Source organism: Capricornis sumatraensis, chromosome 2 (assembly GCF_032405125.1).
Source record: "Capricornis sumatraensis isolate serow.1 chromosome 2, serow.2, whole genome shotgun sequence".
Classification (NCBI taxonomy): domain Eukaryota; kingdom Metazoa; phylum Chordata; class Mammalia; order Artiodactyla; family Bovidae; genus Capricornis; species Capricornis sumatraensis.
The window spans coordinates 78,122,957-78,140,171 of record NC_091070.1 but is presented as its reverse complement, the minus strand read 5'-3'; the positions used below and the strand labels follow the sequence as shown (position 1 = coordinate 78,140,171).

At 40.1% G+C, this 17,215-nt stretch overlaps 1 protein-coding gene across 1 annotated transcript in view; it reads right to left on the bottom strand.

Moving 5' to 3' along the window:
- LOC138073034 (T cell receptor alpha chain MC.7.G5-like) overlaps positions 1-13,898 on the bottom strand; it is a 570,790-nt gene extending 556,892 nt beyond the window's left edge. The window contains exons 1-2 of the mRNA XM_068964442.1: positions 13,835-13,898; positions 13,336-13,626 (exon numbers count right to left, since the gene is read on the bottom strand). Of these exons, the coding sequence (XP_068820543.1) occupies positions 13,336-13,626; positions 13,835-13,883 (340 nt within the window). The 5' untranslated portion in view covers positions 13,884-13,898. The remainder of the gene's footprint in view (positions 1-13,335; positions 13,627-13,834) is intronic.
- Between the last annotated feature and the right edge of the window lie 3,317 nt (positions 13,899-17,215).

The following is a 17,215-nucleotide window of genomic DNA, read 5'->3' as shown; positions in this document are numbered from 1 at the left end:
ATTTTAACTATTGTGTTTGTCATAAGGTGGTTGACACCAGATAGTTTGAAAGATTATGATTTCATGTAGCTATATAAGCCCCCGGAAAGATGCAAGGAATTCTAACTTTGCAAAAAAGAACAAAAAATTTTCATTTAGACATCAGTTGATACTCACAGTCAACATGTTTTCACAACTATAAGTCAATGTAAATGTAAAAAATGCATATGATGATTCAGCAATGTGCCTAAAGAAGCACAGTGCTTGTCAATCCTAAGGTAGTGAACCAATTTGATTAATAAAAACCCTCTTCTTATATTGGGGCTTTTCAGGTGGCACTAGTGGTAAAGAACCTGCCTGCCACTGCAAGAGATATAAAAGACAGGGTTGAGAAGATCCCCTGGAGTAGGGCAAGGCAACCCACTTCAGTATTCTTGCCTAGAATCCCATGGACAGAGGAGACAGTCAGGATACAGTCCAGAGGGTCACAAAGAGTTGGATATGAGTGAAACAACTTAGCATACATGCACATTGTGTATAGATAAAGTATATTTGGATTGTTAAAATAAAAAATACAGGTAACTTTCTATTTGTGGAGGATGCAAGATATGTCTTCTTACTCTGTTGAAGTATGACTGTTTATAGCATATAAAGGGCAAGATGCCACTTCTCCAGAAATTTTATATGTGCCCTTTACTGAACATCTAATCAAATTTCTAGTATCTAATTCATATATCTAATTAAATTTTTCATGTACATGCCAAAATGATTCTACAAAGATGTGTAAGACAACATTCCTATGATAGCAAAGAACAAGAAACAATTATTCATTAATGAGTTAAAAATTAAATAATTATTAATTAATTTAATGATAAGATGTTTCAAAGTACTAAATAAACATCAGAAAGAATGTAGTGGGCCACCCTCAGTTCAGTTCAGTCACTCAGTTGTGTCCGACTTTTTGCGACCCCATGAATCGCAGCATGCCAGGCCTCCCTGTCCATCACCAACTCCTGGAGCTCACTCAGACTCACGTCCATCAAGTCAGTGATGCCATCCAGCCATCTCATCCTCTGTTGTCCCCTTCTTCTCCTGCCCCCAATCCCTCCCAGCATCAAAGTCTTTTCCAATGAGTCAACTCCTCACATGAGGTGGGCCACTCTACTTTGCTTCAATTGTGGAAAGAGCTCCAGGACATTATTAAATGAAAATTAAAAGGCACGGTGTAAAAAATCCAAATAAATTCAATTTAATGGCAAATCATTTGATCTGTGTGTGCATACATATGTATGTACGTGTATAAATGTGTATGGAGTTGCATACAGTTCAGTTCAGTTCAGTTCAGCTGCTCAGTCATGTCCAACTTTTTGCGATGTCATGTATCGCAGCACGCCAGGCCTCCCTGTCCGTCACCAACTCCCAGAGTTCACTCAGACTCACGTCCGTCGAGTCAGTGATGCCATCCAGCTATCTCATCCTCTGTCGTCCCCTTCTTCTCCTGCCCCCAATTCCTCCCAGCATCAGAGTCTTTTCCAGTGAGTCAACTCTTTGCATGAGGTGGCCAAAGTACCGAAGTTTCAGCTTTAGCATAATTCCTTCCAAAGAAATCCCAGGTTGATCTCCTTCAGAATGGAATGGTTGGATCTCCTTGCATCCAAGGGACTCTCAAGAGTCTTCTCCAACACCACAGTTCAGAAGCATCAATTCTTCGGCGCTCAGCCTTCTTCACAGTCCAACTCTCACATCCATACATGACTACTGGAAAAACCATAGCCTTGACTAGATGGGCCTTTATTGGCAAAGTAATGTCTCTGCTTTTGAATATTCTATCTAGGTTGGTCATAACTTTTCTTCCAAGGAATAAGCATCTTTTAATTTCATGGCTGCAGTTACCATCTGCAGTGATTTTGGAGCCCCCCAAAATAAACTCTGACACTGTTTCCCCATCTATTTCCCATGAAGTGATGGGACCAGATGCCATGATCTTCATTTTCTGAATGTTGAGCTTTAAGCCAACTTTTTTACTCTCCTCTTTCATTCTCATCAAGAGGCTTTTTAGTTCCTCTTCACTTTCTGCCATCTGTATATCTGAGGTTACTGATATTTCTCCCGGCAATCTTGATTCCAGCTTGTGTTTCTTCCAGTCCAGCATTTCTCATGATGTACTATGCATAGAAGTTAAATAAGCAGGGTGACAATATACAGCCTTGACGTACTCCTTTTCCTATTTGGAACCAGTCTGCTGTTCCATTCCCAGTTCTAACTGTTGCTTCCTGACCCACATACAGATTTCTCGAGAGGCAGGTTAGGTGGTCTGGTATTCCCATCTCTCTCAGAATTGTCCACAGTTTATTGTGATCCACACAGTCAAAGGCTTTGGCATAGTCAATGAAGCAGAAACAGATGTTTTTCTGGAACTCTCTTGCTTTTTCCATGATCCAGCAGATGTTGTCAATTTGATCTCTTGTTCCTCTGCCTTTTCTAAAATCAGCTTGAACATCTGGAAGTTCTCAGTTCACATACTGCTGAAGCCTGGCTTGGAGAACTTTGAGCATGACTTTGCTAGCATGTGAGATGAGTGCAATTGTGTGGTAGTTTGAGCATTCTTTCGCATTGGCTTTATTTGGGATTGGAATGAAAACTGACCTTTTCCAGTCCTTTGGCCACTGCTGAGTTTTCCAAATTTGTTGGCATATTGAGTGCAGCACTTTCACAGCATCATCTTCCAGGATTTGAAAGAGTTCAACTGGAATTCCATCACCTCCACTAGCTTTGTTTGTAGTGATGCTTTCTAAGGCCCATTTGACTTCACATTCCAGGATGTCTGGCTCTAGGTGAGTGATCACACCATCGTGATTATCCGGGTGTTGAAGATCTTTTTTGTGTAGTTCTTCTGTGTATTCTTGCCACCTCTTCTTAATATCTTCTGCTTCTGTTAGGTCCATACAATTTCTGTCCTTTATCGAGCCCATATTTGCATGAAATGTTCCCTTGGTATCTCTAATTTTCTTCAAGAGATCTCTAGTTTTTCCCATTCTGTTGTTTTCCTCTATTTCTTTGCATTGATCACTGAAGAAGGTTTTCTTATCTCTTCTTGCTATTCTTTGGAACTCTGCATTCAGATGCTTATATCTTTCTTTTTCTCCTTTGCTTTTCACTTCTCTTCTTTTCACAGCTATTTGTATGGCCTCCCCAGACAGCCATTTTGCTTTTTTGCATTTCTTTTCCATGGGGATGGTCTTGATCCCTGTCTCCTGTACAATGTCACGAACCTCATTCCATAGTTCATCAGGCACTCTATCTATCAGATCTAGGCCCTTAAATCAATTTTCACTTCCACTGCATAATCATAAGGGATTTGATTTAGGTCATACCTGGGTGGTATTAATTAATTTAATTATAAGATGTTTCAAAGTACTAAATAAGCATCAGAAAGAATGTAGTGGGCCAGTCTACTTTGCTTCAACTGTAGAAAGAGCTCCAGGACATTATTAACTGTAAATTAAAAGGCATGGTGTAAAAAAATCCAAATAAATTCAATTTAATGGCAAATTGTTTGATCTGTGTGTACATATGTATGTATGTGTATAAATGTGTATGCAGTTGCATACAGTGATGTGCAAAATATGTGTGTGTGTGTTCAGTTGTGCCTAACTCTTTGCAACCCACTAGATGAGCCACTCAGGCTCTTCTGTCCATGGAATTTCTCAGGCAAGTACACTGGAGTGGGTTGCCATTTCTTACTCTAGGGGATCTTTCTGACCCAGGAATTGAACCTGCCTCTGTTGTGTCTCTTGCATTGGCAGGCAGATTCTTTACCTCTGCACCACCTGGGGTTCAATTCAGTTCAGTGGCTCAGTCATGTCCGACTCTTTGAAACCCGATGGACTGCAGCAGGCCAGGCTTCCCTGTCTATCACCAACTTCCAGAGCTTGCTCAAACTCATGTCCATTGAGTTGGTGATGGCATCCAACCATCTCGTCCTCTGTCATTTCCTTCTCCTCCTACCTTCAATCTTTCCCAGCATCAGGGTCTTTTCAAATGAGTCAGTTCTTCACATCAGGTGGCCAAAGTACTGGAGCTTCAGCTTCGGCATCAATCCTTCCAATGAATATTCAGGACTGATTTCCTTTAGGATGGACTAGTTTGATTTCCTTGCAGTCCAAAGGACTCTCAAAAGTCTTCTCCAACACCACAGTTCAAAAGCATTAATTCTTCTGCACTCAGCTTTCTTTATAGTCCAACTCTCATACCCATACATTACTACTGGAAAAACCATAGCTTTGACTAGATGGACCTTTGTTGACAAAGTAATGTCACTGCTTTTTAATATGCTATCTAAGTTGGTCATAGCTTTTCTTCCAAGGAGCAAGCATCTTTTAATTTCATGACTTCAGTCACCATTTGCAGTGATTTTTGAGCCACCCAAAATAAAGTCTCTCACTGTTTCATTGTTTCCCCATTTATTTGCCATGAAGTGATGGGGTTGGATGCCACGATCTTAGTTTTTTGAATGATGAGTTTTAAGCCAACTTTTCCACTCTCCTCTTTCATTTTCATCAAGGGAAAGCCTTTCATCAGGGAAACCTTTCACCTGGGGAACTGTGAAAAAATATATGTAACTGAAATAAGCAGGCTGATATGACATACATTAAACTGTCAGAAAAGGGCAGTGGGAGGAATCTCCTTCATTTGGTGGAATAAAGGAGATACAGCTATGAGCCTTCACTTTGCTCTGCCTGAAGGTTTTATGATGAGATGGACCTATGTGCTGCTTAGAGAATATAAAAAATGATGAAAACTCCTTATAGAGGCAGAACTTCTAGACAGATTTTAAATATTCACTTAACTTTTGTTTCCTTAAAAATTTTTTTTATCACAAATGTGTGTTCTAGAGTAGTAACAAAATAACACTTCAGATTTTCCTCTGAGTAAGATCAATCTGCAAGTGAAACAACTCTAATAATAAGCGTTTCTGAGCATGGATTTGTCCTGGGTCCAAATGAAAGAAGCCTTTGGAACAGGAGAATTATTTGTGTTTTCCTTGTCTTTTCATCTTTAACACAGTGAAACCAGCATTTTATTGACACAAGGAGGAGTCATGACAAATTATTAATACCTCTTCACTTTATTCCTGTGTTAAAATAATGATTCTTAATTTCCTTATCATTCATAGCCACATTAACCAATGGAGCACTTCTTCCCTGTCCCCTTTCTCTTCTTTTCTTTATCCATCTTCTTCCATTTCCCTTCCCTTCATTTACCTCATGTCTTACTGCTCTTCTGACTCTCCTTCCAGATGACTCTAGATTTGCTCTTGTGACTGCTCCCCCAACTATATCCCCCCCCCCACCATCTTCCCACCAGAGATGCTGCACAGGAGCAGCCCCGTCTGTCCCAGTGTGCCTCTCTCACGATGCAGTAGTACACAGCGGCGTCTCTCAGGGTGACCTGGGGCAGGACCAAGGTGCTGGACTTTCTGTCTGGAGCTATGTGCAGAGAGGCCGTGCTGCTGTTCCCTGTGCCTCGTAAGCCATGAATGACATACTGTGGGCTCTGATTGGGATTTTGCCGATACCAATGTATATAGACATTTCCACTGATGGTAGAGTGGTTACAAGTCAGGGTTACATCCTCTCCTTCAGCACAATCCATGGAGCTGGGCTGTGTGGTCTTAGCATCAATCACATTCCCTAAAGGGTCAAGAAAATAAAATTATCCCCTGACAACAAATCAGTGTAATTCCATGGATCAAGGGCACAACAATCCCCAAACTGTCTGGACCTACCCGCTACTCCAGTGTTTTTATCTATGTCCTGAGAAATATTATTGGTGTTTATTATACAGAGACCAAAGACACATGGCAAGAATCTGAGAAGTCTATAGGGTTTATCCCGGGGTCCTTGGCTCAATAACCCCAGAGATTTCTTCCAACCTGCTTACTGCTAAGGTCTCTTCTGGATCATGGCTATGAATTAACCTGTCATATGGAAGTTTGTACTCCCTAGCAAATGCATAGAGCTGTTCTCAATCCCATTGCTACAATGCTGAATAAAACACAGGGAGAGGAGTAGAGAGCAAATGACCCTTATGATTCCTTGCCCTCAAAGTCATCCCTTGTAGACGTAGAACACTTACCCAAGGTCAGAAAAACAATTACTCCAATCACCAGCCTCATACTTCAAGGACAAACCAGGACTGTGGGCTCAGAGCTCACACTTGTGTCTGCTCCTAGGCTTGTTTCCAGAGAATAGAAACAACTGCTGCTCTTAGAGACTTACAACCAGTACAGGTACCCATTGCAGTGTGTTGTTGCCAGGATCTGTCAGCCAATGATCAAGCAGTTTCCTGTCTAGGTCTTCCTGCCCTGTTTTAGTCACATCCGGCAAAGAAGGCGAGACAGCCCCAACTCACAGGGTACTGACTGATATTCTTGTGAAGTTTAAAGTCTGGCTCTGGAAAAGGTACACCAGTCACAATGGTGTGTCTATCCAGAACCTGTGTTCTATCATTTTTCTTCAAAGAAATTTTCTGATGCTTCGTGAAGCTTGTGGAAAACATTGTTTAATCCCAAAAAGCTTTACTGAGCTCTATATTGTACAGAGATGAAAATTCCCATCCATGTCCTAGTAAATGTATGTGAGATTTCAAAGTAGGCTGTGGTTGTTCTGAGGGACAGGAGATATTAGTAACATTGAGACAAAAGCTAAACATCTTGAGCTTGGACATTGGAGCTCAGCGTCCTGAAAAGGTCCTTGGAATCATGCATCTGTCTCCATCTAGGAAGACATTTCTCAATGCATCGGTTCTTCATATAGTAACTGATGACACGGATGGTATTTTCCTCATCCTCCTTGAACAATGGTCCTTCATCCTTATGCCCTCTGTGCCCGTGTTTGTAGGTGCTCTGCACCAAAGATGCTGAGACAGAGAGACACCAAGGATGCTGAGACAGAGAGAAAAGACAGAAGGGAAAGCAAACTATGTGGGGAGGACAAGGGTGGAGGTGGGTGATCCTGGCAGAAAAAGAGGAGTGAAGAGAAAAGAGCGTAAGGAATCGGGAAGGGAAGAGTTAACAGGGGTGGGAAACGGGAAAGCAGTGTTTAGGGAGGTACATGGAAAAGGTTAAGGCTATAAGGCTGTGATTCCCTGAATCCTTGACCACATGCACTCAACAAAGGATTATAAAATCAGTTTATCTAAAGACAATAAAAATCTCATTTTTCTTCACTTTTCTGTGGAACATCGATGGAAAACTTGTTTCCTTTCCTTTATAGCCAGAAAGGACCACTGTTTCCAAATGAAGCAGCCCCCTCTTGAGACTGAATAATTAAACTGCAGAGCTAAATTCCCACCAGAAGTCAACCTTTTGAAAATTTCCTCATATTGAAAGGCAAATATCCCTGGTGGCTCATCCGGTAAAGAATCCACCTGCAATGCAGGCAATGAGGGTTCGATTCCTGGATTAGGAATATCCTCTGGTAAAGGAAATGGCTCCCCACTCCAGTATTCTTGCCTGGGTAAATCCATGGACAGAGGAGCCTGGTGGGCTACAGTCCATGGTGTCCCAAGAGCTGGACGTGACTGAGAAGACACCCATCGCAGTTGCACTGCCTCTGTACTCGGCTGTGTTTTCTGTGTTCTATACGCTCCACAGAAGATTTTAATTATTTTTGGCTCCTTTATTTTGTCACACCCCCATTATGATCCTCAGTTGTCAGCTTCTTTGTAGTTTTCCTTTTGTCCTTAACCTTCCCATATTTTTAAGGTTATTCAATGTTTATAAGATAAACAAAGATAATCACGATGGTGTGATCACTCACCTAGAGCCAGACATCCTGGAATGTGAAGTCAAATGGGCCTTAGAAAGCATCACTACAAACAAAGCTAGTGGAGGTGATGGAATTCCAGTTGAACTCTTTCAAATCCTGGAAGATGATGCTGTGAAAGTGCTGCACTCAATATGCCAACAAATTTGGAAAACTCAGCAGTGGCCACAGGACTGGAAAAGGTCAGTTTTCATTCCAATTCCAAAGAAAGGCAATGCCAAAGAATGCTCAAACTACCACACAATTGCACTCATCTCACATGCTAGCAAAGTCATGCTCAAAGTTCTCCAAGCCAGGCTTCAGCAGTATGTGAACCGAGAACTTCCAGATGGTCAAGCTGGTTTTAGAAAAGGCAGAGGAACCAGAGATCAAATTGCCAACATCCGCTGGGTCATGGAAAAAGCAAGAGAGTTCCATAAAAACATCTATTTCTGCTTTATTGACTATGCCAAAGGCTTTGACTGTGTGGATCACAATAAACTGTGGAAAATTCTTCAAGAGATGGGAATACCAGACTACCTGACCTGCCTCTTGAGAAACCTATATGTGGGTGAGAAAGCAACAGTTAGAACTGGACATGGAACAACAGGCTGATTCCAAATAGGAAAAGGAGTACATCAAGCCTGTATATTGTCACCCTGCTTATTTAACTTCTATGCATAGTACATCATGAGAAACGCTGGGCTGGAAGAAACACAAGCTAGAATCAAGATTGCTGGGAGAAATATCAATAACCTCAGATATACGGATGAGACCACCCTTATGGCAGAAAGTGAAGAGGAGCTAAAAAACCTCTTGATGAGAATGAAAGAGGAGAGTGAAAAAGTTGGCTTAAAGCTCAACATTCAGAAAATGAAGATCATGGCATCTGGTCCCATCACTTCATGGGAAATAGATGGGGAAACAGTGGAAACATTGTCAGACTTTATTTTTTTGGCCTCCAGTATCACTGCAGATGGTGATTGCAGCCATGAAATTAAAAGATGTTTACTGCTTGGAAGGAAAGTTATGACCAACCTAGATAGCATATTGAAAAGCAGAGACATTACTTTGCCAACTAAGGTCCGTCTAGTCAAGGCTATGGTTTTCCCAGTAGTCATGTATGGATGTGAGAGTTGGACTGTGAAGAAAGCTGAGCACCATAGAATTGATGCTTTTGAACTGTGGTGTTGGAGAAGACTCTTGAGAGTCCCTTGGACTGCAAGGAGATCCAACTAGTCCATTCTGAAGGAGATCAGCCCTGGGATTTCTTTGGAAGGAATGATGCTAAAGCTGAAACTCCAGTACTGTGGCCACCTCATGCGAAGTGTTGACTCATTGGAAAAGACTCTGATGCTGGGAGGGATTGGGGGCAGGAGGAAAAGGGGACGACAGAGGTTGAGATGGCTGGATGGCATCATCAACGCTATGGACGTGAGTTTGAGTGAACTCCAGGAGATGGTGATATACAGGGAGGCCTGTGCTGCAATTCGTGGGGTCACAAAGATTCAGACACGACTTAGCAACTGAACTGCCCTGAACTGAATGTTTATAAAGAGAGGTTGCTACATATGAAGTACTCAAGAGTTATCTGTTTTCTGAATGAGTAGCTGAGTTATTATTCATGAACTTAGTGAAAGAAATTATGCTGAGCAACTCTTGAAGTTATTCTAAAAGCCATCTTTCAATCCTTTGGAAGTCAAATTAAACAAAAGACTCCAACAGCATAAATAGAGGGTTTTATTTGTGGACAAATTCAAGAACAGATAACAAACATCCCAACTCTAGGATGGAGGAAAATTTAACTAATGATATGGAAATAAATATCATGGTAATCACGCTTCATTCATTTAACAAATAAATACAAATAATCTTTGGGAGTCTCTCTTTGGCGGATCACATGCACACACAAGTCAACACCCACTACTACTGAAAATATAGGAACAAATGAAAATGAATTCATTTAAGCTATGTAAGAATATATTATTATATTAGCAAAAGGCAGAAGAAAACTAGCATGAACATTTTGTTTGTTGGTTTCTTTGACTTTATTTTTTAGAATATGGTACAAAACACTTCAAAGTGTCATTTTAAATAATACTGAAAACCAAAAATATATGAAGAATCTAAAAATAAATTTTCTAGCCTATTGCCTCTTTTCAGAATTTTTCATTTTAGAAGATTATATCTTGACCATATGAGGTGAGGTTATCTTCCTTTGCTTGATGAAAACCTAAATTATGTACTTAATTTACTTTCAAATAATCAAGAGAATGTGCTGAAAGGCTAACGTCTCTTTTGTATGTATGTATGATGGGAGTTATGGGAGTATGATGAATACTCCTAACAATCCAAAAATAAAAGAGAAATTCCCAAATCTAATAAAGGGTATCATTGAAAATATCAAAGTCAATATTATTCCCTATAGGATCACAAACAAGACAGGTAGACTATCACTACTTCTATTCACTGTCCTAATGGAGGGCATGAGATCAAACCAGGAAAGGAAATAAGATGTATTAAGTTTGAAAAGGAGAAGCAAAACTACTTTAATTTACAGATCATAAGTTTATACATGTACAAAATACAAATACCTCTAAACAAACTGTAAGAACTAGAACATATTAGTGAATTGATACAGTCACCAAACACAAAAATTAATTTTATTTCTAGATTCTAGCAAAAGCAGTAGAAAATGCAATTAAAACGTCATTTATCAGATGCTTGGGAACTAATTTAAGGTAGGCAAGTCCTCTTCTTGATTCCTCTTCAGTAACTCTAGAATAGTTTTGATTTGGGAGAAAAAAATCACAGATCATTTTAGGGTGATGAGAAATGTCCTTACTTCTGAGGTCTGGGGTAACTAACATAAATCATGGCCTGGTACTCAGTGGTGACCAGTCCTTGCCGCCTACAGACACTGATATCAGGAAAGACCATTTCCTAAGGCTGCTCAATGAAATAGTGTTTTCAAAACCCCAAACAAGATGTTGGTACCGTCTATTTGGCTGTTGAACTAAATCTGTTCTCATATTGACAGGTATCTAGCTCTGTTCTGGCCATTTCAGACCATAATTAATTCCCTCTATTCACATTTTTCTTAACCCAGTTAACCCTAGCTCTGGATTTGATGCTGGGTATTTAGATCAATTAAAGGTAAAAAAGTTATATGAAATAAAAGATAAAATTGTTATATCTATAGCAAGTAGCCTTGCTTCCCAGGTGGCTCTGTGGTAAAGAGTCTGCCTGCCAACCAGGTGGATTATTTTTATTTACACATCACACATTTGTACATGTAGAAAATACCCCTCAGTTGGGAAGATCCCCTAGAGATGGAAATGGCAACCCACTCCATTATTCTTGCCTGTAAAGTCCCATTGATAGAAGAGCCTGGAGGGCTACAGTCCATGGGGTCGTGAAGAGCTGGACACGACAGAGACTAAACAACAGCAGCAATGCAAGCCTCCACAACAATCTCAACATTAACGAAGGAAATTAGAGAGGACACAAATAAAGAGGCTATGGATCCAAAGACTCCATATGTTAAGATGTCAATTGTCCCAAATCAATTCATAAGTTCAACACAATCCCAAGCAAATTACCTCAATCTTTTGTGGTAGAAGCTATTGTACAACTTATGTGGAAGTGCAAAAACCTAGAATAAGCCTTGAATAAGACAAAGAAAATATCTCTTGCATTTCCAGATTTCAAAACGTGTATTGAAGCCCCAGTAATTAAGATAGAATGGTCTGTTGGTATGAGGATAAAATAAAGTCAATAAACAGAATCAAGTCCAGAAAGAGGTCATAATGCATGTGTCACCATTTTTTTTTTTCTCTAAAAGTGCCTATGCAGCTCCATGGGGCTTCCCCTGTGGCTTAGCTGGTAAAGAATCCACCTGCAATGTGGGAGACCTGGGTTCAATCCCTGGGTTGGGAAGATCCCCTGGAGAAGGGAAAGGCTACCCACTCCAGTACTCTGGCCTGGAGAATTCCATGGACTATGAGTTGAGCACAACTGAGTGACTTTCACTTTCACTTTTAAAGATGCCTATGCAGCTCCATGGGGGGTGGAACGTTGGTCTTTCTAGGATAATAGCTAGAATAATTGGCTATTTGTATTTTTTGGAAGTACCAGTGTGTTGTAGCTTTCTGTGTATAAGTTCTGTACATGTTTTCTTAGATTTATGCCTAAGGATTTAGGGTCTTTCTTGAGCCATTGCAAACAATGTTATATTATTAATTTAGATATCCACATGTTTATTGCTAGTATACAGAAATGCATTTGATTTTGTGTTTACCTTGTATATCCTGAGACCTTCTGAATCCACTTACTAGTTGTAGGAGTTTTGGAGGGTATATTCTTTGGGATTTTCTACATAGATAGAAAATAGTGGTAATTTGACTGCCTTTCTGGCTTAAAAGGTTGTTTATATATTTACTTGCTTTACTGCACTGGCTACAACGACCAGCACTGTGCTGAAGGAGAGTGATTAAAGTGGATATTCTCCCTTTGTTCCCTTCCTTAGGGAAAAATATAGAGTCTTTTACCAGTAAACATGCTAAGACTGTTGTTTATTATTATTCCTGGGTTTCTTAGAGTTTTCACCATGGTAGACTACTGGATTTGGGCAAATGCTTTTTCTACACATTGCTGCTGATGAACTAGCTCATCTTATTGTTGATTCACAACTCCTCCACTTCCCATTAGAAGTCCTCCTCATCTTTGTCTTGGGCCAAGTGTGCATGTAGCATGATGGCAAATGACAGCCACTTCTCTTCAAGGTCACCCAGTATTGTGAGACTGAAGGAGGTGAGACAGACAAGTCTTTGTGGGTTCCAAGTATCCTCATAGTTAAGTATGACTTTATATGTCACAGTTTGTCCATGCTTTCGTCCTCACCAAACTTTCCTTTACAAATGTTACTCTAAGCTCACTTAAAGTGAATTCAGGCTCAACATCAGATATAAAAACAACAGCTTTGTACAGACTTGTCCACCAGCTCTAGCCATTGCCTGAGATTTAGTCCTTATAACTTATCTTTTATTCCACATCACGTGTGGTTCTGCTTTTCTGATTGTGCCCTGACACAAAGTCTAAGAGGAAATGATTAACGACATGGTTTTGATGGTGACTCCACACAGCTAAACCCAGGTTTGTGATGAAGTAAAACTGCCAGTTTAAAGTATTATGGGACAAGTTTTCAAATCTAGACAACTTTACACATGTTCTGTATGGGTTGACTTATAAATAAAATAAAAAAGGAAAAGCAAAGCAATTCAGTATATTATATGGAGAAAAAGAAAATCAAGAGGAGAATGCATTAGTAGAAAGTTACTCTGGACACCTGTTTCCAATGACATAGAAAGTGCCTTTATCTAGAATTAAATCTTCTGATCCAGACCACAACTTAAACAACCACAGGACTATCATTTCTTGTCTGGGGTCTGTGTGCATTTCAGCTGGGGTCCTACAGCAGGGGGGCTCTCTTATCAAGCTCTGGGTTTTTGTACAGCTTTTCCTATTACTTCAAGCACTGTGAGTTCACGGAGAGCACAGAAGTACTTTGCAGAATCTTCCAGCTGTAAGGATGAAATGATGAGGCTGATGGATTTATCTGCTCTCTGGAAGTTTACAGAGTAGCGGCCATTCCTTGCATTGCTGTATCCTGAATACTGTTGAATAAGGTAAGTCATCTGTCCACTGGGAAGTTGCTTGTACCAAAAAAGGTAGTAAGCACCCCAACTTGTTTCATACTGACAATTCAGGGTGACTGACTGCCCCACTTGGCTGGATACATCTGACTGGTCTTGAGTAACTTTCTGGGCCACACCAGATCCTGTGGGAAAAAAATCAGAAAACAAAGGTGAAGCAATGAATAAAATAGTGTAGGAGTTATTTAGGATCCAAAGACAAAAAATTGAAATCCTAAGACGCTTGCTTTTCCCCAATCCTCCTTCCCTCCCCAAGTCCCTGTGAAGCTCCACGTGCCTGTGTGCAGTCCTTTCACCCTGAACATGCGCACCCATGCTTGCAAGCATCCCTACCAGAGAAGGTGAAGGCCAGGAACACCCAGAGCAGACTGGAGAGCGGCATGAGGCACGGATTTCCCTGCACATATGTGCTGAGTTCTGCCTGAAGCTGAGAGTTCAGTGTCTTTGAGTGCCTGGCAGCACATATACATACCACCCGGAACCTGTGTGACTCCCCGGAACAGGAAGTGGGGGTTGTCATGTTCATAGACCACGTGGTCTGTGCACACACGGGAAAAAGTCTGGCTCACCACAAACCTTTACTTTGTGTGCTTGTCTTTCCCTGGTCATTAAATTAGGCAGATCCTGAAAGAAGGCATGAAAAAAGCAATCAGTATTAAAATTTGAGCTGAGGGGAACTGAATATTAAGCAAGTTGACATACATCAATAATTATTCAGCAAAATGGTTTTTCCAGCTGATTTAAAATATAATTTACTATAGCTTATGAAATGTTCTGTTATCTATTAACTGGTCATTTATTTAGCCTATACTTACTTTTCTCCATCCAGAATCTAATGACTCTTTAAGAAAACTTGAAGATCTTAGACTTTTTGGTGAATGGAAATTTTACTCAAAATAATTATTGTATCTCTTTGTCTTTGTATTGAGTTCTATGACTCTATTTAGGTTTTTCAATAAATAAAGTTACTTTACCATAAATGACAAAAAAATCAGTCCATCTGACTTTCAGAGTCTATTCAGTTTTAAATTTTGAATGAAATTGTAACAGGAATAAAATATTCTTTTGAAATTTGAAATTAAGTCTGATTTATTAGACTTTGAGGAAGATCAGGATATTCAGTCCTGTCCCCTCTGCAAGTAGAATTGTATTTATTAGATCATGTGTCCTAGAATTGTCCTGATGTCACATTTTCTGTCATTGGTCTAAAGTGTCAGTCTCACTTGTTAGTGGCTCATTACTTTTGTCTTTGTAAAGTAAATTCAAGATAAGTATGCCAGATCTTTCTGTGACATAATGCTGTAATGCTCTCCTACAGAAGTTGGTATCTACAGGTTTCAAACACTTTGTTGTTGTTCAGTTGCTAAGTTGTGTCCAACTCTTTGTGACCCCATGGACTGCAGCACACCAGGCCACACTGTGCTTCAATAACTCCCAAAGTTGCTCTAATTCATGTCCATTGAGTCAATGATGCTCTAATCATCTCATCCTCTGCCTCTCCCTTCACCTTCAATCTTTCCCATCATCAAGGTCTTTTCCAATGAATTGGCTCTTCACATCAGGTGGCCAAAGTATTGGAGTTTTAGCTTCAACATCAGTCCTTCCAGTGAATATTCACAGTTGATTCCTATTAGGATTGACTGGTTTGTCTTCCTTGCAGTTCAAGGGATTCTCAAGAGTCTTCTCCAACACCACAGTTCAAAAACATCAAGCTTTCAGCCTTATTTATAGTCTCTTACACCACACATGACTATTGGAAAAACCATAGCTTTGACTATACAGACCTTTGTCAGCAAAGTGATGTGTATGCTTTTTAATATGTCATCTTAAGCTTCCTAGTTGGCAGTAGTGGTTAAGAACTTGCCTGCAAATTCAGGAGACATAAGAGATGTGGGTTCGATCCTTGGGTCAGGAAGATCCCCTGGAGGAGGGCATTGCAACCCACTCCAGTATTCTTGCCTGGGAAATCTCATGGACAGAGGAGCCTGGAGGGCTACGGTTCATAGGGATGCAGAGCTGGACACAACTGAAGCGACCTAGCCCACCTGCAGGTTTGTCATATCTTATCTTCCATGGGGCGAGCATCTTTCAATTTCATGGCCGCAGCCACTGTCCATAGGGATTTTGGAGCCCAAGAAAGTAAAATCTGTCATTGCTTCTACTTTTCCCCTTTCTATTTACCATGAAGTGATGGGGCCAGATGCCATGATCTTAGATTTTTGAATGTTGAGTTTCAAGGCAGCTTTTTCACTCCCCTCTTTCACACTCATCAAAAAGCCCTTTCAGTTCCTCTTCATTTTCTCCCATTAGAGTGGTATCTTCTGCATATCTGAGGTTTTTGATATTTCTCCCAGCAATCGTGATTCCACCTTGTGATTCATCCAGTCTGGCGTTTCACATGTTGTACTCAGCATATAAGTTAAATAAGAAAGTTGACAATGTACAGCCTCGAAAGACTCCTTTCCCGATTTGGAACCAGTCCGTTATTCCATGTCCAGTTCTAATGCTTCTTGACCTGCATCCAGGTTTCTCAGGAGACAAGTGAGGTGGGCTGGTATTTTCATCACTTTAAGAACGTTCCACAGTTTGTTGTTATCCACACAAAGTTTTCAGCATAGTCAATGAAGTAGAACTAGATGCTTTTCTGGAATTCCTTTGCTTTCTCCATGATCCAATGAATGTTAGCAACTTGATCTCTGGTTCCTCTGCTTCTTTGAAATCCAGCCTGTACATCTGGAAGTTCTTGGTTCACACACTGCTGAAAGCTAGCTTAAAAGATTTTAAGCATAACCTTACTTACATGTGAAATGAGCACAATTGAATAATAGTTTGAACAATGTTTGGCATTGCTCTTCTTGGGACTGAGTGAAACTGACCTTTTCCAGTCCTATTCAGACACTTAGTGTATGTCAAGACCACAGAGGCTGATGATTGAAGTTTTTTACTGTGGATGATCATGAAGTATGTATCTCTCAGTCTTCCACTTAGTTTCATCATCTTAATAAATGAGTTAATTTAAAAGAACCAAAAGCAAATAAGCAAGTAGAAAAGGAAGTATAGACACAGTCTCCAAAACAGTGCCAGTTCTTAAAATTTAAGGTCAAAAGAAAACATTAATGAGTGATGCAGGGAGGAGAGTTTATATGCAGTTGAACCATCTACTCTTCTGTCCCATTTCAGCTCTGAGTGACAGGCAGCTGATGTCCTGGTTTCTAATTATTTACAAGGAAGCAGGGGAGACCACAAATGCCCAGAGTAGTCTGGGGAGCAGAATGATAATACATATATTATATAGATCATTATATTATATGTATCATTTTATTATATATACAACACATTTTTATATCTACCTTTTTATGCACAGCTGTGAAATTTATCCCATTTGTAGGTTCTTGTTACTACTACTAAAATTAAGATACAGAATCATTCCATTACCCTAAAGAACCTACTTTGCAGATCATCCCCATCTCCACAACTCTTGAAAATCCCTGAAATCTGTTGATGTCCTGGTTTACAATTATTTGTAACTAAGCAGAAGAGACCACAAAGGCCTGCAGCAGCCTAAAGAGCAGCTTGATATTTTAAAATATATATGCTAATATAATAATTTACATATACATAACCAGGAAATTTATATTGCCAAAATTTTATTTAAATATAGATCGCAATCAGATACCTCAGTTTAATATGCACCCTGGTTTTGATGCATGGCTC